The sequence below is a fragment of the Phocoena phocoena genome, chromosome 7, assembly GCF_963924675.1.
Source record: "Phocoena phocoena chromosome 7, mPhoPho1.1, whole genome shotgun sequence".
Taxonomy (NCBI): domain Eukaryota; kingdom Metazoa; phylum Chordata; class Mammalia; order Artiodactyla; family Phocoenidae; genus Phocoena; species Phocoena phocoena.
This window is the reverse complement of record NC_089225.1, coordinates 45,593,581-45,613,877: the sequence shown is the minus strand read 5'-3', so window position 1 is coordinate 45,613,877 and position 20,297 is coordinate 45,593,581. Positions and strand designations below refer to the sequence as shown.

At 37.8% G+C, this 20,297-nt stretch overlaps 1 protein-coding gene across 2 annotated transcripts in view; it reads left to right on the top strand.

The window, feature by feature from the left end:
- The window catches only part of FAP (fibroblast activation protein alpha), a 72,934-nt gene that overhangs the window by 44,669 nt on the left and 7,968 nt on the right, over positions 1 to 20,297 (top strand). For both annotated transcript variants that reach the window (XM_065881227.1, XM_065881228.1), the window contains 6 exons: positions 463 to 587; positions 4,463 to 4,510; positions 9,871 to 9,969; positions 10,440 to 10,509; positions 11,254 to 11,448; positions 16,930 to 16,984. In XM_065881227.1, coding sequence (XP_065737299.1) covers positions 463 to 587; positions 4,463 to 4,510; positions 9,871 to 9,969; positions 10,440 to 10,509; positions 11,254 to 11,448; positions 16,930 to 16,984 — 592 coding nt within the window. The remainder of the gene's footprint in view (positions 1 to 462; positions 588 to 4,462; positions 4,511 to 9,870; positions 9,970 to 10,439; positions 10,510 to 11,253; positions 11,449 to 16,929; positions 16,985 to 20,297) is intronic.

Genomic DNA, 20,297 nt, shown 5'->3' with positions numbered 1-20,297 from the left:
ATTTGCAATTGGCTTATTACTAATTTCCCCTTCTAGATATATGATAAGGACAGGGACCCCTTTTTTTGGTGATACTGTCAGATCTTCATTGTATCTTTTGCTGTGGGAACACGGAAAGAAAGATGGGACGTGGAAGAACTATGCAGTCTCAACCACTTTGTAAAGTGATGGTTAGGAGAAGTGACTACTTGGCTCCCATTCGAGGTGTTAGATATTTCTCACACCACAGGAAAACCACAGAGGGCTTCTCTCTCAAAGTCTGTGCCTATTCAGGCAAAGATGGACTGAAAATCAGACAAATCAAGATCCTGTGATTCCCCCTTTACTTTAAACGATATTGGCAACAGAAAAATAGAGTGAGTTTGATGTCAATATGTAAATTAGTCATTTTACATGGAGTAGTACATTTTGATAAATACAATCTCAAAATTTCAGCTTAGTTTTATTTTCATTTTCCTCTAGAATTAGCATTGGAAGCTATCCTCCAAGCAAGAAGTGCATTACTTGCCATCTAAGGAGAAAAAGGTGCCAATATTACACAGCAAGTTTCAGCGACTATGCCAAGTACTATGCACTCGTCTGCTACGGTAGGTAACGGACCTAACGCATTCTCTACCCACCTCTGCCACTTTCTTTGTCCTCGTCATCACTATCTGATCAATCCTTAGCTACAGGTTACTGAGCACCTGTTATATGTGAGGAACTGATCTAGGTTATCTTATCTAATGCTTATGGGGAAAAATGTAAGGAGGATAGGAAGGGATTATTATCTCCATTTTTTGCAATTGAGGAAACAGACCTTCTGTTAAAGGTTCACACTGCTGGTAAGCGTGAGAGCCAGATGGGAGCAAGAGTCCTTTGGCTGTAAATCCCAACCTCTTACCCACCAAGTGCCACAGCACCATGATGTTGTATTGCCAAAACAATATCATAAAAGGAAGCGTCCTCTGATAAAATGGTTGCTGGACTTCAGCCCCATTTACCTGCAGAAATGTCAATCTCCTGTAGCCAGGGAAAGAAACCTGAGCTCTTTGCCTTGGAGGCCAGCAATTCTTTGAACTATAGCTTCAATGCAGATGGAAAATGAGCTTTTGTCACCTAGTACGTTCTTTCTAAATTTGGGAAACATGATAAGTAATTCATTCAAGTATAAAATAAACAAGTAATAAAATGTACTAGACATTTCCTGGATGTTTAGGCTATATGTCCATTTAGCAAATACTTTCTATCCAGATAATTTCATTTTATGTGTAACCTTTCATCTATATCTTGGACACATAGTAAAGTTGGGTTAGGCCATCAGTAGATCAATGAGATACATTAGGACCTTGGTAATCGTCATGGGGATTAGGAAAACTGATCTGTAAAATATCTGCCCCTCCATTCTCTGTCCTGACACCACCTCCCTACCCCCATTAAGCCCTGAGTTTCCATGCGAGTTGAGGGGGGACAGAAAACAAAGGGGGTTATTACCAAACATATGCCACTCTCCTGTTTCTGGTATCAACTCCCCATATTCAGGTGGGCAGCTCAGAGAATAAATAGAATCTTTGACTGATTGAGATCCCTGCTCAGTTGTAGAGGACCCTGAGGTCTCCTTTACTTCCCAGGTGGAAGACCACCCTGACATGCCACTTCCTCAGTCCAATCACCTGGGCCCAGAACCTCAGCCCCAGCCGTGGAAATGAGTAAGCATTTTAATCCAAACGCTCCCTTCAAGATGGCACAGTTTAATACAACATTTTCACAAAAGGTTTGGCCAGTGGCATCTCTGAAAAGTCAAAAGATTGTTGTTCATGACCATATGTGCTGATTGTGGTTATGGCATTTCAAGGTATACATTAAATGTCCCTCTCAAGTTATGTGCAACATTTTTCATCCCAAGCTATGTGTTTATGCAGCATATATTGAAAGCTTACATGCCAGGCACATAGTATCATTGAACTAACTGTCCTGAGTCATCTGGTCTATTTTCTCTTCTGAAGGCAGAATCTGCTTTCCTTTCATCTTTATATTCGTAAGGCCAAAAAGAATGATGAGTGCATAATAGACACTGAAGGTTTGTGGAATGAACATAGGTTCTAGGGAAGATCAAAACATTGCTGCCTTTTGCAGAGTGTACCCCAAACCTCATTTTTATGCTGATACATTTACTGATAACGACATCAGTGACCCTACACATAGGAACATGCATTTATATTTATATGCATTCTGCATTTGTACAGTGCTTTAATGCGTTTTGAAAGCACCATACCACTTTTTATATCACTTTGTTTTCCTGAGATCTACTTGAGCCTAAGTGCCCCCTGAAGAGTAAGGAATCAAGGACTAAGCTCTCATCAAAAGTTGGTGAAAGACTCCTTTCTAGAACTTGAATCGCCTGACTTTTCCACACTCACTCTTCCTCGGCAGTATGGTAATTTCCCATTTAGCAAAAAATATACTGTGTGGGAAGCATCACATCGTCTGGTGTTTTTGAAGCTCCAGTAAAATGAGTCACTGCACCATCATAGGAAAAACCTTGAAATCTTTCCCTTTAGGACTAAGAGTAAAGCTTCATTATGTAACTTCAAACTCTCCAAAAGGGATGGTGAGTAAAGCCCAGATAATAGGATTTTGAAATAGGTAAAATCATACAGATGATGCTGATGGAACAAAAGCAATGCAAAGGATGCTTATGCCACTAGGACCACACCCTCAGACCACTTGTGTCAAGGGCAGTCAGTCATTAGTTTGTCTCATAGCTTGGGAAAAAGAGAAATATATGCCAGTTGTCTCTATTGGAACTGCACACCCATGAAAATTCCATAAGGTCAGTGTTGATTGATTGACTAAAGTCTAGAAATTCAGATTCATGTCTCACTGCCTTACATTCTAACAAAAAATATAATGTGTATTTGTCCCTTTTAATAACGTTGAAGGAAAGCTAACCAAAGTGAAAATCTCTGAAATTAAATTCTGTAAAATTATGAGACTCCACACAGTAAAGAACTGCTGGTTTTGAGGGAGGCTTATAAACAATATCGCTTCTCCTTGCTCTCAGGTTAGACTGAAGAGTCAGGCAGGAAATCAATATTAGCTTTATTACCTGTAAAGGTTAATTGGAAAATGTGGCTAAGGTGTGAAGCTTCCTAATACTGCACCCCAGAATTACAATTACTCACACAAATATGGGTACAACTAGACAGCCACTGGCTTCGCCCATGGGGCCGGCCACTGTCACACTTATAGCACTGGAACAGATCAAAAGAGTCCTGTTCTCTGCAGGCTGAAAGATGCCAGGAACAAGGTAGAAGAAGGAGCTACTCATACTCCGGTTTTCTCAGAACTCACCACATAGGTCGTTCCCCCTCTCCTTGCTTGGGACCAAGGATGCTCTAATGGCACTCCCGCCACAGAGGAGGAAGCATCAGGAATGCAAATGAACATCTCCCAACCTCCGTGCTGGTTGCTTTTAACTTCTTGGCTGCCTGAGCAAATTTACCCTTTAAAAATGTATTTCCAGGTATTATTTATTCTATAGCTCCAGTAAGTGATAGCGTTTACTATTTGTAGATTTTGTTAAAAGGGCCAATTTCTGCACAGAGAACCTAAATTCCATGTTGGAATATATGGTGGACAGTGGTTTGCCACCCAGACATCCCATCTTCAGGTCTGAATCACTCGTTTCTCTAGCTGCTGAGAGGGCTGGTGGCAGACACCTCCCAGCTGGGCCCCCCACTCCCACCCCAGAGATTGCTCTCATCCCAGGCCACAGCCAATTACCACTTCATTCTGGGGTATAAAAGCCAGCTCAGCTGGCCCCATTCAAGACAACTCTGCAGGTCATACATCTCCAGAGCTCCCAGTGGGGTTGGCTGAGGTCAACACCACACCCCAGATGAACTTTTGGTGCACAAAATTCCTTCTGGGTCTTTTTCGTGGGGAGTGTGACCCATCACAACATATTTGAACAGGAAATATTTTCTATATAAATTTATTTCTGCATATAGTAATTAAATGAAAGAAAAAAAGATGCTGGGTTCTACTTACCAAAATAAACTGAACATCAAACCAAGAAGCCAGATTGAAAATACGTTCTAGGTACTGGAGAAGGTTATTTGATAATAAAAACACAGCTAAAACTGGCCCATACAGCATATCTTCCCAGAAGGCCGTTTATCACTGCAGCTTCTGGGACCCATTTGTGTAATCAGATCTTAACTATTTAGGGTCACTCTTGGAAAAGTGCACAGGCAACTCTTCTCTTATGTCTGTCCTTTGATTGGGCTCTGGTCTCATGTGTTCTTTCAATGTAACTTAAAAGGTGATGCTTACTTCTCTATGGGGAGAAAAAAAATTGTTGCAGAATTAAAAGAGGTAATTGAGATGACAGTAATCACAAATACTACCAGAAGTTCTTGTTGAAAACTAAATGTTATTTTAAAACTAACCCATGTTTTTGTTTTCATCCTATGCACAGGCCCAGGCCTCCCAATTTCCACCCTTCATGACGGCCACACTGATCAAGGTACTCTCTCTCTCATGCTGTTATCTTGTCTTAAGAAATCCTGGACTCTTATGACACTAGAGGAAGCAAGAGAGTTTCCCCACACCAACAAGGGAAACAGTGATGGATTCTCTTATTGTATAGCTTACGATTATATAGATCAGCCCATTCTTTGAGTCAAACCTGATCATATGAAATTTAATAATTATTTGCAGTAGGAACCTGGCATAATGCAAATATATTAGAGGGATTAATCCTGTCTTCCCCAATCACCCTTCTCAAAAACACAGAAGCTTAGAATTGGAAGGAAACTTAAGATTTTTAGTACAATCTCCCTCCCAAATAAGAAGACCTGTTTTTTTGGTAACATCCCAAACTGGAGAAGAGTTCCAGATATAACTCCAGTTCGAAGCAGAGGGTGACTATCACGCTAGCTTTTTTGTTTTAACAGCTACATCACACTGTTGCCATGTATGAGAGCCCTGAAATTTGGAGGCTCTTTCCATTTTCAATTTCTATCAAGACAGAGCTCCTCCATCCCGATTTGTGATATTGGTTCAAAATAGTTCACAGCTCAAAGATGACCATTTTTGCTCTCAATGGAGATACCAAAGTGTATAACTGCCCTGAGACTCTTCCTGCGGTTCTCTGTTATCTTTTGATTTACTATTAAACATTATAGGGTTGAAGTTGATGGAGTCTAGGGACAGTGAGGGACTTCAGTACTCTGCTTTGGAATTGGTTTGGCTGCCAGGCCAATGGCCTAAGTATAGGTGAAGATAAGGCAATGAGGAAAAACAGAGTAGATTCAGGAGCTCAGGACAGGACAGGCATTGTAATAATGACACTGTGAATTTAGTTTCAGTTTGAAGTTATGCGTTTTTTTTAACCTTGTGTCTAATAATGAAATACTTTTAAGAATAATAGATTGTATTTCTCATTGCAACCTGCAGTGAGAGAAATTTTAAAGCAAGAATAGTTTGGAATTTGTAAGTTTTTGTTTTAATGGAAGTCACCATAAATGTATAATTCTCATTTTATCATGACCACAAAATAAAGGTCAGCTTCCTTTTTTTAATGAGTTTCTACTTTCTTACTATCCTTCTCATATTCTTGCCAGATACAAATTTCTGTACTGTTTGCAAAGCCTTGTTACTTCACCCAATACTTACAAAACGGGGACAGTGTTCATGTCAGTGTCATATATGTCATATGTATTTATATGTTTTTTAACTCTCAAAACATAATGCAAAGTCTTTTACAGCACAGTTCTGCAAACTTGCCTCATGAAGAAATTCTCCAGAGAGGTTTATTATAAATACAGATTCTCAGGCTGTCCCCAGAAATTCCAGTTCAGTAGGTCTTATATTGGGCTAGGGAATCTGTATTTTTAATAAATCCCCAAATACGTTTTGGAGTTGCTTTTTAGAGCAGATGATATTTCTTCTATTTAGTTCTAGTTTTCTCAGCCATTTTCCATTGCATTTGGTGCCCCAAATTTTCATTCAATAGATATTTATTAAGCACTATTACATTAAAACAGACACTGTACTAGATACTAGATCCTTAAAATGAACAGATGCTGGGTTAGATATGGTCCCTGTCCTCAAGGAGATTATAGATCAGTGGGGAATGCAAACGTGTGAATGGGCAGTTACAACACAGTGGGATAAGGTATTAAGATAGGGGAAATAGAGATAGCATAAAAACATATAAGCAGAGCACCTCATCTGGGGTAGGGGGCTTAGGAAATATTTCCTAATGATAGCTAAATCGACTTTAAGACTCATAAATATAAAGGAGGGATTGATGCTGTTTGGATGTCTAGCTTGCTCGAGTGGATTGGTATTGATACTCTTTACTGAAGGATGGGATTCACAGTGCAGAGAACATTTTGGAGAGAGGATGAATTTTGTTTTCAATGTTGAGTTTGAGGTACTGATGGCACATAACTAAGAAGAGCTGTCCTGGAGTGACACAGTTTTGGAACTGGATGTTGGAGGATTGTTTGAACTGAAGAGAATGATCATGAAGTCATTCATTTATGGAATACATGGTTACTAAGTCCATGGAAATGGATGATGCAGCAGAGTGGGGAAAATGAGGGTGGGCAGGGGTAGTGGAAAGTGAGCCTAGAGTAAAACTGTGCAGAAAACCAACACAAGAAATGCAAAGCGAAAAATGGACCTGTAAAGGAGACCAAGGGGGAACAAGAAGGAGGACAACCTTGAGAGTATATGGAGTCATGAAAGGCAGGGGAAGAGAGGGTCTCAAGAAAAAGAGAGTGCTTATCTGTGTCAAGTGCTTCAAGGAGTGAAACAAGACCTGCTCTAAATCAATGAGCTTAGCGAAATAAGGATGAGCATTAGCTTGGTCAGAGCAGTTTCATTGGAGCAGTGGAGGTAGAGGCCAGACTGAAGCAAATTTAGGTCTGCATAGGAGGTAAATAAATAAAAAGAGACTATTTTCAGTAGGTCTGACTGACGAGCAAAGAGGTGGGATAATGACTGGAAGAGACTGATAGAGGTTTAAGTTAGTTTTTGAAAGCTGATAAACATTTGAGCATGGTTGAATGCTGATGGAGGAAATTTGGAGACCAAAAGGGGTTGAAGGCATAAAGGAGGGAGGTCGCTGAGAAGGTGGGCAAAGTGGAGTCCAGAGACAGGTGAGGAGATTAATCTCCAGCACTGTGATGAGAGAGAATGAGGAAATTACCGATGTGATTATACGAAAGTTTGTAGAAAACAGTGCAGTGGCTTCATTTCCTCTGCGAAGTGGGGTAAAGTCATTGGAAAATAACAGATAGTACTTGAACCAGATGCTATAAAAACCCAGAAGAGTTGACACTTGACATGGAGGGCCCAGTTGAGGCTTAGTTGCTGCGGGCAGAGCAGATCTTCATTAAAATTACCTGATTGAATAACTCTATTTATCAGATTTTCTGCAGATTCTTCACATAATTTAATCAATGAACAATATGTCATAGTTAATATGATTTGAACAAAAATCTCACATGTGACTCATCGTTCTTACCACTTGATTTCATTGTAATGAAGAGTCTTCAAACATTTGGAGAGCACATACTACATATCACGCGCTTGGTACTGAGCATGCTGAGTGCTGAGTATACAATGATGAGTGAAAGAAGGTAAAAGGTACAGTCTGGGCTGTAGCACTCCTTGCCACATTATGCATTGCTAACGCACAGTCACATAGAGAAGTCCAATTGCCACCCCTCCCTCTCCTCACAGACCTATGAAGTTCCATATTGCCTCCAAGGGGTGGGAAAATTGCACGTTTACTATCCATAAACATGCAACCCGGGACTGTAGAAGCTTTAGTAAGATTTTCCATTCAACTCATCATTTCGGTAAGTCATGAATCAGAAAATTTCAGTAGCTAGGGACAGAATAGAAAAGGAATCAAGGTCAACCCAACCAGGCAACATCTGTGTGTTGTCTCTGACTTCCAGTATCTGTCTACAGAATGATAAACATGGTCTACATAAATAAATATTGCAGCCGTTCTTTGTGCTTACTCCACATAGATTCCCTTTATCCTTGACAGTTCCACACTGAGAACCCACACAAGAAGGAAGAGCTGGTTGTAGTGTGGTTATAATTGAGTATACATTTTATTTTCTTTTTTAGTTTTAACTTTTTAAATTGAATTATAGTTAATTTACAATGTTGTGTTAGTTTCAGGTGTACAGCAAAGTGACTCAGTTATACATATATACATGTTCTTTTTCAGATTCTTTTCCATCATAGGTTATTATAATATATTGGATATAGTTCTCTGGGCTATACAGTAGGGTCCTTGTTGTTTATCTATTTTATATATAGTTGTGTGTATATGTTAATCCCAAACTCCTAATTTATCCTTCTCCCCGCCCCCTGCTATCCCTTTTTCTAGTTGTAACTTTTAAGTTGCCACAAGTATCTCTTTCTTGATAGATTGTCCAAAGTTAAAATGAAATGTATTATGTATCTTATACAACTCATACTAAAACATCTATACTTGTTCTAAGATTAAATATAACACTTTGGAGCAAAATGCCATGAGTATATGAAAGCTGAGAGTTACAAGGGAAGTGGTTTGGCAAACTTAGTGTAGTTACAAGTACTCCCCCCAGCTCCCCATCTTCAAGGACCACTTTTTAAAAAAGGCACAAAAACAAGGAGACCACGGGACTGGCATATCTCAGAAGTCATCCAGACCCTCTTTTAAAAAATAAAGCCACATGGGCTTCCCTGGTGGCGCAGTGGTTGAGAGTCCGCCTGCCGATGCAGGGGACACGGGTTCGTGCCCCGGTCTGGGAAGATCCCACATGCCGCGGAGCGGCTGGGTCCGTGAGCCATGGCTGCTGAGCCTGCGCTTCTGGAGCCTGTGCTCCGCAACGGGAGAGGCCATAGCAGTGAGAGGCCCGCGTATTGCAAAAAATAAAAAAATAAAGCCACAAACTCCACTTTTTATACAAAAATCTAACTTCTCTCTAGACGATACCTAATATCTATCCAGGTCAAAACAAAGCTTACAAAAAGTCCTCTACTGCTAGAAACCCATTCGAATGTATCACTGATCTTCAGCATCAGGAGATCAATATATTTGTTCAGTTACAAAAATTAAAGTGTGAAACATAACTAAGCTCAAAGATAAAGAAGAGTTTTTTTAGGAGATCTTTTAAGGTGAAAGACAGAAATCATAGTGTGTATATACTGTTGTTCTTTTAAGATATATAACTACCTTGAAAGAAAGGATTTGAAGGAATAGGATGCACAGTAATTCAATTACAAAAAGAAAAAAGAAGGAAGGATATCACAAAAAGAAAAAAAAGAGGAAGAAGATCCTATATTAAGCAAGTACAGCAGGAAAAGTTTAAGAAAGAAATAGATATAAAAAAATCACAGAATTAATATTTGACCTTACACATTGAAGATTTCAAAACAAACTTTGTAACTATAATACATACTTAATTATTTTAAATTTGAGGTTTCAGCAATATAGATTTTGCTTCTACCACTTTTTCAGTAAAAATATATATTTTTTTAAATGTCACCTACTCAGGTCATGGCTTCATGTTGTAAAAGAAAAGTTAGAAACAGGAAAATGTGGCTGAATAAACATTGTTACTTCTGTGATTCTGCTCAGAATGTATTTTGATGCCATCAGGGTCTGTTTAAGAGACAATGACTGATGTCCTTTATAAGTTCATCCCTGCTTTAAAGGCTGGATTAAAAATATCCTTGTCAATATGAAACTCCTTAAGCAATCCTTATACAGTTTCAGTTTCATCCATAGTAAAGCCAAAGACATTTTAAGAAAGAATTTTCCTATGGAATTTCTATTAATTAAAAATGAACATTTTATTTTTTTTTAAGAAATTAAAATCCTGGAAGAAAACAAGGAATTGGAAAACGCTTTGAAAAATATCCAGCTGCCTAAAGAGGAAATTAAGAAACTTGAAGTGGATGATATTAGTAAGACCTTTTTAAATTTTCTCATGAATAGATATGAAGCTGAACACTTATCAGCTTTTGCTTTTTTAAAACAAAATTGTAGGGTAAATATTATAATCCAATCTCTACAATATTACAGGATCTTAATTTTAAAAATCTTACTGTCACATTAAATTTTTATGAAATATCTTTCATATGTTTGTGAATAGGTTGATCTTATACTTTTCTATAGCTCCATTTCAACACTGATACTTTTAAAAAGAGTTTATCTAATTTTAAAATGTGTGCTTCTAGAAAAATAATAGTTCAACATTTCTAGCAATTTGTAAATTGGACAAAAATATGTAATAAAAATCAAGTAAAACATAGTCTTTGTTCTTTACAGTTTACTAGTTATAAATTGATTTTATGTTATGTATTGTTATTAAAGAAAATAAATAATGCTATGAGTATAGTGGAATGAAGATTTTTCTCTGTTTTTGTTTTTCAAGCTTTATGGTACAAGATGATTCTTCCTCCTCAGTTTGACAGATCAAAGAAGTATCCCTTGCTAATTCAAGTGTATGTAATATTTTCTTTGGTTTAAAAACTATTTACTGAAAATATGTTGGATTAAATACACATTTGTGAGATAGAATGAACCATTCTCCTCTGTAACAGTTCCTATTGATGCTGTTTTTATATATTCCCCAACTAATCAGAGTAAATAAAATATGGCTATTTAAAATAGCCTGAGAAAGTTTTGAGATTTTTAGATGGACTTGCTTGCATTTACTGTTTTGAATTTCCTTTGTATGGCAAATTGCCTAATGTGTCAGAATACCTTTGAGATAGAGAGATTGCAGCCAAAAAATATTGTAAATCATCTTAACATCTTATGTAATTGAGTTAGAAATGAAATAAGGGAATGGAATACATTTTGTGGAATCACACCCAAAATCAGTGCTGACCTACACACAATTTGCTTAAAACACCATGCATTTTTTTTAGTATATCTTATGCCTGCTTTTAGCAAGTGGCAGGTGGCAGAAATGACGAAAAACCCACACATATTCCTTGAAATGCCAACCCTAGATGTATCCGTTTTGGGGAATAGGAGAGGCTGTGTCCCAAAACAACTTCCTTGTAGCAAACCTCTGGGAAAAGCCTGGTCCTCTCTTGATTTTGAGCCAGTTCTAATGCCACTGTTATTGAAATTTTATCATACAAATGTACTGGGAAATACTAAAGGCAATTCTTGGCCATGATGGGAAGTTGACTTTCACAAAGGAATCAGAGATTCTATCTTTTTCTTTTTTTCTGTAGGTATGGTGGTCCCTGCAGTCAGAGTGTAAGGTCTGTATTCTCTATTAGTTGGATATCTTATCTTGCAAGTAAGGAAGGGATAGTCATTGCCTTGGTGGATGGTCGAGGAACAGCTTTCCAAGGTGACAAACTTCTGTATGCAGTGTATCGAAAGCTGGGTGTTTATGAAGTTGAGGACCAGATCACAGCTGTCAGGTGAGCGCCTTCTCATTCAAACAGAAACTGATGTCAGCAAAAGTCATGCAGTCATTCTCGGGTTTCCCCAACCTTAATGTCTTAAATTTTTTTTGTCCATTTTCCTAACTTCATCTAAAGCTATCATTAACCTTAAAGTGATATTTTTACCCAATATAAGAAAAAATTATTCACGGAAGAGAGAAGAAAAATGATTTATGATGAAAGATGATAAATACTCTCTTTCCACGTTTCAGTCATTCTAACAGACTTTCATTACCATGGCTCACAATTAGCAGAAAACGTTGTATAACTCTAGGGATGGTCAGTAGGAAACCAGACATCTGAATTTGCTCAAGCCTTGTGGATTCTACCTCATAAATTTAGAAATGGCTCAAGATTTCATCAGCACTATATACTTATAGATATTAGCATTCTTTTGTAATTAAACTAGCTATTTTAGCAAGAATGTGTTTTCCTATTTTCATTCGACAAAAAATTTCTTTTACATAATAGAAATCTACCAAAACATGTAGGGGAAAGACAGATTTATAATCTGAGTTCTTCTTCCCAACTACATTCTCAACCACAATTTATGGCTCAATCATCTCCTCCTGAAACAAAAAGAATAGAGTCACCGAAATTGTTCCTAATTTGGAAACACTGTGCAGGATTCTTCTGGATATTTCTGTATAGTTGTTGGGTTTCTGTTATGATGTGAGTAGGTGAAGTTGGGGAATACTAGTTTGTAAATGTAAAAGCTAACACAGGCTGACTGTACTCTTAGTCATGGATATATGTGCATGAGTGATGTCTAAAGGTCAAACACTGTTTCACAGCAAAGAGCAATTTAGAAAATTAATTAGTATGTTTCTTTTATCATCTTAATATCATTAGCAGTTATTGATTTCAATGCAGCACACACAACACAGATTATATTTAACAACTAGGAGCCAGGCCCAGACAACACTTTTCTGTATTTTTTTGTCTCTAATCAAAGCAGAAGAATTTTGACTCACAAATAATTCTTTTTTTTAAATAGAAAAATAATCATAACCCATATGCTTTCAAATTTTTCTTTCATTCTGTGAACAGTAATATACACATACTTACACCTAAAACATTCAATTAAAAACAAAGTCGATTTGAGTTAAATCTGAAAAATTGATAAGTAAGTTATTAAATAACACTATACAATCTGTAGGCATCATTCACACCTAACTTCTAGGAGGCTCCGTCTTTCTTACTGATCCAGATTTTTGGCCTTTCCACTATTTTAACATTTTTGAGGGAGTCTTCGGCCTGATAGAGAGTCATAGAAAAGATAGTTCAAAGAAAAACTCTGAGATTCAATCGTTCATGTAAAGACTGTGGTACGCCTTAAGAATATTAACACAATTGTCAGCATTATAGACTTAATTCTTTACGGTACTGTTTTTGGCATTGTGGGTCGGGTCACATTTATTTGTATTTAAACCATGCAATAAACACCAAGGGCATGTAATCCTGGGACAACATCAAAAGACAGAGATGTAAATTATGGTTTGTAATTCAACTCTCCAAAGTTGGTAGAGCTAAAAAGTGGTTTGTTTTGGCACTGGTTAAAAAACAATCATCATTAACATCATACATCATTATATTTTTGTGCATTTATTTACCACCCAAAATGCAGCATTCAAATTTAAGAGGAATACCTTAAGAAACAGAACAGATAGAACTGATAGCTTCTTAATGTTTTTCCTTGGATGAAATGAAAATTTAAACATGAAACCCATGTATATAGACCGTAAAAAAAATTGTTATTTCTGGTGTCCAACATATAGGACACGAAGCCACAAATTCTATTGATTTTCACAATAATATAAATGTCTTTGGCATTTAGAATTGAAAGGAAGATGGACCAGAGGCGATAATTGGCTACGTTTACCTTCTCTGAGCCATTTTTAGGATGGAACCTGAAGAATGTCTTCCTACTATAGATCAGGCATATGTTCGCTCATTGACTCAGCCATTCAAGAACAGATGAAATATTAGTATATGCTATTACAATACTCTGTATAAAATTGTGCAATTTACAATCTCAACATTCGGTGCACTTACAGTTTTTGAAGAGTGAATAAACCACATGCACTCAAGGGAGCACGGCTATTAGATGGAACTTTTTGTATTCACCTTAGTGAACAGGGGCAGCTGTATGGCAAAGCACATATACGGCAGTGGAGATGCCAGTTGGGGCTGGCCTTGGCTTTGCTTGAAACCATTATTCTGCAAGAAGGAAAGGGAAGCCTTGAAATCCTATGCTTTGAGAAAACAAAAGCTAAAAGAATAGACTTATAGTGATAATTCTAGAAATAATTCAATCACATATCTTCCTGAGAAGTGTTTTAGTAATCAGACACTGAACGTCTGACTTGAGGAATTGGGATTGTAATTCCTCTACGGTAGTCCTCAAATTACCTCCCCTCAAAGAATGAAATTTTTCCCTGGAATCTCTTATGAAATGCAATCTGGCTAAATTTTTTATATACCAAAAAATATCATAAGTACATATTTGGAAACAACAATAAATACTAGTCAGGGTCAAGAAACAGAGTCAAGCAAAGCAAAGCAGGAAAAAAAGAGAGGCCCTACAACCGCACAAATTTTGACTGTACATAAGAGAAAGCCTCAAAGGATATGCTTATGAGGTCAAAGCTTAAGGAAAACTGAGACCTGCTTATTCAGGCTCCTCTGCAAGTGGTTCATATGTGAGACCCTTAAAATTTCAGTAGTTATAGGATCAAATATGCTCATTTGGGGTAGGTTTGGCATTTTTGACATTCCCACAATTTTGAAATTTTATATAACTTCAGGGTTAGCAGTAAAGAAGGATTATATGAGAAAAAAAATATATCATACTGTTATACATGGTATCAATAAGAACATTTCCAAAATAGAATAATAGTAATTGATGACTAAGGTTTCGAACTGACCTTAGATTTAGGGTATTTTTATGAGAAAAAAGTTGTAAAGTCCAGTCCAGCCTCCAAAATTAGAAAAAAAGCCTTTTCACTTGCTATTAACATTTTGTTGATTTAACCACGTTGTCAACAGTATCTCTGATAACCCTCCTGGAAGCTCTTCAGAATTTGGAGGTAAATTTTATAGAGGTTTGTTGGTCTCAGATTATCTAGCTAACCTTTAACCTAGTCCTTCCACAGTAAGTGTTAATGTTTCATTTCCATGTTAACTATTGCACTATCATTTCCTGTAAATGTCATCCTTTCGGAATAAGCCTAGGAAGGGAGCTGTTAAGAATTTCCTGTTCCCATGTATCACCTGTTATTTGCTTTTACCCCAAATGCAAGGCAATATGATTGCTAGCTTCTGGGAGATCATAAAATCACGATTGATTTTATGGCTCAGAACTGGCTTCAAGCACTAGCGGCAAGATCATTTTTTTGACAAAGAAAGTGAACCTTCTTTTCTTTCACTTGGCTTTTGAAGTTTGTGGGAGAATTGCCGAAATGCCGCAATTTGCTGCCCGTTTTCTCTACTTTACCGTGACCAAGCGTCAACACAGGTAGCAACTTTCCGTTTGCTACTGCGTTTCTCCCCTGTAGACCCCTCAGTGTCCCTCAGAATCAGTGTCGAGTAAGCTGTGACTGACGGGGCTTCTTCCCATCTGTTTGTGCCGGGCATCTGCCCAACTCCTCTATGCATCAGAAACATGCATTTTGAATCCATGCAACGAGCAAAATGGTTGCTGTGAAATCCCTTTAAGAAATTCCATTATTTAACTAATGCAAATCGCTCGGTCCTAGTTCCAGAGAAGAATGAGAAAGGGCATTAACGTCACTTAAGGCAACCAAAAAAATAGTATTTTTCTGGGGTCATGAGTGTCACTTTTGTCTCTTCCCCTCTTTTCCTTCACTGTCCCATCCAGGCCTCTATAATGGCTCATCCACTTTGCTTCTTTCTTCCACTGCTTCTGCTTCTCTAAGAGTTTCTTGAGTTTTTATTAAAACGCTCCCCAAATAAATCATAATTGCTCTAGAACACCAGCCATCAAGGAAGCATGGAATAAATTAGCCTAAAACACTCTCTTTTTGTACCAATGACGTAGTTAGATTTCTGAGGGCTTCCCAGGACTTTTTGAAGGTTGTCTTTCAGCATGGTCCCTTGCTCCTAAGGATAGATTTATTTTCAAACTCATTTTTAAGTGGATTTCCCTCAATTTCTGTGAGGGAAATTGAATGAATAATGTTCACATCCTGAAAGATGCATACAATTGTCCAAACCATGATGAACTGAGGGTACCTAAGTGTGAAATGGGAGAGGGATGGATGTTTTTCCATGGATGGATGTGACCAAAAATGAGACAGTGATTATAATGCATGTCAACCTAAATAAAAGGTTAAAACAAGGCAAGCTCAAAATTGTCCAAAAAAATGAGTTTATTCAGGAATAGCAGAGGAATTGAAATTCTGGACTCACAAACTGTAGCAAGCTGTGGGCCCATCCATTGAGGGTTTGGGGAAGGCTGTATTTATAGGGAGGGAATGAAACAGGGGAGAGTTCAGTGAGAGTCTATTAAAATCGAAACAAACAGAGACCAGTTTTGACTACTCCCTGGGCAGACAAAACCAATCCCATCCTACAAACAAAGCTCAATTCAGCATATTTTGAGAAACCAACCCAACCTGGGTCATTTCTTGTTCACGCCTCTGGAAACCATAAGCAAAACTTCCCAAGGTTGATATGAGGCAACCCTTGACTAACTCCCTATCGTTGAAGAAAATTTCAATATGACCAGTTTTATGGAAATCAGGCATATATGAAAATCAGTCTCTCACTCCTGAGGGCACATGTGTGCAAGTTTTCATTTATATTCTTCAGTCCCATTTTAGGTTGAAATTCTTTTACATTAACATCTAAGCAAACAAAATCATAAGAATTAATAAATTTTAAAACAGCAATAATGAAACCCTTTTTTCCAAAAGCTGGAGATTTGGAAATTTGGTCCTAGTCATGGTGCTATTACTTCTGGTGTTACTATGAGCCAGTCTCTCTTTTTTTTTCTTTAAAATATCTTAAGTGCATTTAATAGTAAATTCAAAAACATGTGGCTATAGTGTCAGAACCTGAGTTAACCATTTGTTTGTTCACTGCATTAAAAAACATTTTCCCCTTTCAGTCTATTCTCATTTGCTGAGTATGAGCTTTTCTCTTACTTAACCTGAGTCCCAAGTAACTCACCAGCACAGTTAGGGTAGGAGGCCTTACAGCCCTGAAAGTATTACTCAATAGATGCACCATAGAGTCTAAAGGATCCTTTTACCCCTTGCAGTAAGCGTGATAATGTTCTTTTAACTATTTGTAAATGCAGCCTGATTATGCAAGTGTTTAAACAAAGAAAATGTAGCATTTCTATTAAATCTTTGGATTAAATATGCTTGTGTAATGAAGTAAATGTCATGTGTACACACTTAAAATTCTAAAAATTTGTTTCTTTTCCTTTAGAAAATTCATAGAAATGGGTTTCATTGATGAAAAAAGAATAGCCATATGGGGCTGGGTGAGTTGTTTTGTATGTTTTATGCCTGTTATTTGGTTCATCATTTTCTAAAGTGTTCGCTTATAAGGTTTCTCATGAAATGTTAATGTTGCAACATAATTTAATCTGTCAATGGAAACAGTCAATTTGGATAATCTGGGCTTCAAAGTGGTGGCTTTAAGTGTTTGTTCCTTTTTTTCAATCATTTAGTTTCTTCCCTGTATAGCAAATTAACTCATAATTGACGCATTTTCACTTAATTTCTGGTATTAGAGTATACTGAACTGAACCATATTCATCAGAACTTAAATTTCCTTTGTTATTTTAGGGTTAATATATTTCTTTTCTTTCATATGTCATCATTTCATTTTCATGAAAAGCTAAGATAAAGTTTGAAATGATATATCTTGGCTGTTTTGATTCTTTTTTTTTCTTCTTGCAATCAAATTCTTTTACCAGACCTAACGTTAATTTGTGCTAACTGGAGAGAAATAATTATTTATTACTAGTTATAGATCATGGAGATAATTTCCCACGTTTGAAGAGCTACACAGGTTTTTTAAACACACATTAAAAGGAAGTGGCAACGTTTATCAGTCATGGGCAATGAAGTCACTGGAAAGTTTAGAGAAATATGGGAAAGAGTTTAGATTTGCCCATTATAAATTATGATAATTACCCTTCAAAGAAGATTTCCTGTTTCACTTTTTGGTCTGAGTTTGTACATTTGCAAGTCAATTTGCAGCCATTTGTGCTTGGGTTGTTTTTCTTGGCTGTTTTCTCTGAGCGCGGCCTGCACAAGATGGAGGGAATGAAACCCAATATTGAAGGGAATCTGCAGGATTCCACTCATCTCTCAGCTCAGTGACCAGATGAAGAGCTGTTATGAATTTGTGGAAAGTTGTTACTTCAAGCCATTTGGTCCTTCTTAAAACTATCAAATGTTAAGTATCTAAACAGAATGGAATTCAAATGGGTGGAAATAAATGAAATATTTTTATAGTGAAATATTTCAGATAAGACCTTTCTTGCCATCCATTTTTATGAAATTTCCTAAAGTAAATCCTTGAAAGATTCACATTTCGAACTGAACACTTACATATAATATTAACATTTCTCTTAGAGTTTCACTTTACTTTTACTTCAGTCTTTGAAATAACTGAAAGCCACCTTTTAACTTCACTTCTAGAACATTCTAGGTATTAGTGGTTTGGTAGAGAACCATGTGTGTGGGATGATTTAAGAAACCCACTCATCACATGAAGGAGAGTGAGCTTTATCCATGGCTCTGTAACATGTTTCTCTTCTTATTTTTCTATGTTTCTGTGATCATTACACTCCATTCCTTAAATGTCAGTGTTTTTCTGGGTCTGGTCTTCATTCTTGTTGTTCTTCACTTCCTTGGGGAAACCCATGTGGTTTCAAAGATGATGATGACTGTCAGATGCCTGCCACCAGCCCCCTCCTCTCTCTTCTGAGCTCCACATTTCAAATGGCTACTGATCATATTTCCCAAATGTCTTACAGAGGCCTCAAGCTTAACTTGCCCAAGTTAAACGTATTACAGTCTACTTTAAAACAAGTCTTCATCTTTAATAAGGACCTCACCACACACCTAGTCATCCAAATTAGTAAGTTCAGAGTTATTTTCAGCTTCCCCTGCTCCCTGACTCCAATACTCTGTTGATTAGTAAATTCTATCAATTCTGCCTTCAAACATTTGAGTCTATTCTCATCATCCCCACCGACATTGCTTTAGTTCAAGTTTCTTTATATGTAATCTGAATCAGAGCTCCTCAAACTTTAGCTTGCATAAGCATCACCTGGAGAACGTGTTAAAACAGTGTCCAGGCAACCCCCCCGACCAGTACTCCAGTGTGGAGTCTGAGGGTCCACTTACATGGACCATAGATTGGGTGGTACAGGTTTAACTATTCCAGTTGCTTCTTAACTAGCCTCCTTGCGTTGGTCTCACAAACTCCAATGTTGCTAATGAAGTTATTGTTCCAAAACACAATTCTTGCCATGTTGCCTTTTTGCTTACATATTTTCTAGGGCTACATGTTGACCTCAGCCTAGTGCCCAAACACATTTCCTTGCATGCAAGGCCCTCGGCAATCTGGTTGCATCCTACTCTTCCAGTCTCTCTCCCTCCACTTCTCCCCACTCTTTTTTTTTTTTTTTTTTTTTTTGCGGTACGTGGGCCTCTCACTGTTGTGGCCTCTCCCGTTGCGGAGTACAGGCTCCGGACGCACAGGCTCAGCGGCCATGGCTCACGGGCCCAGCCGCTCCGCAGCACGTGGGATCTTCCCGGACCGGGGCACGAACCCGTGTCCCCTGCATCGGCAGGCGGACTCTCAACCACTGTGCCACCAGGGAAGCCCTCCCCACTCTTTATGAATAATTTGTTTTATGTCTGTGCTTCCTTTTTCCCATGTGTTGATCAGTCCTGTTCCCTACACCTGCAATGCCCATCCTCTTCTCCCATTCCCCATGTTTTCCTCTCTCCAAAACACAAAATTCCTACTTGTTCTTTAAGACCCAACTCAGATATGAATTTTTGTGCTCCAATAGCTCTTTATACTACTTTTATAGGAACTGCCATGCTTTATCTTGTTTGTGCATTGTTTGCTCTCACAAGAATCAAGGAATGGACTTTGTCTTTCTTCAACTTTGTTTCTCAAATATTTAGCGCAATATTGTCCATCTCACATATCTATGATGCTGTTTAAAATGAATTTAATCCTGTAAGTCAATGTTCCCCCAAAGGTGTCATGTTAGTATCAGGAAATTTGGGGGAAATGTTCTCTTGTCTAATAGTTTGGTAAACTATGAAGTCTATATAATAGTGCATATAGCCCCTATAGTAAAGAATCCTGTTAAATTTCGTTTAATACAGTATTACTAAAAAGTATTTGATTCCATGGGTGCCTCTTTTAGTAGTGGTCTTGAAGTCAGTGGGGAGTGGAATTGGAGCCTTAGAAAGATACTCTTGGCTGCAGAATGAAGAGCAGCCTGATGTTGGGGGAGAGAGTGGTCCAAAGGGCTAAGAGAGCAGTAATACGGGCAACAAATACCAAGGGCCTGAATTTAGGCAGTGAAGAAGGGGACAGGAACAGGTCATAGCTCTGAGCGCTCTTTTATAGTATAATAAGCAGACACCTATGGGAAATTGGAGAAGGGAAAGAGAAAGACGTTGAGAATGACCATGTGGGTTTGTTTAGCTATCACTGTGTTCCATAAGTACCTGTTTCTACGAAGTATTAGCTATGTTAGTGGTCTGAGAAATACTCTAAAGCTAGCCACGCAATTTTTTTCTTTGGTCAATTGGTCA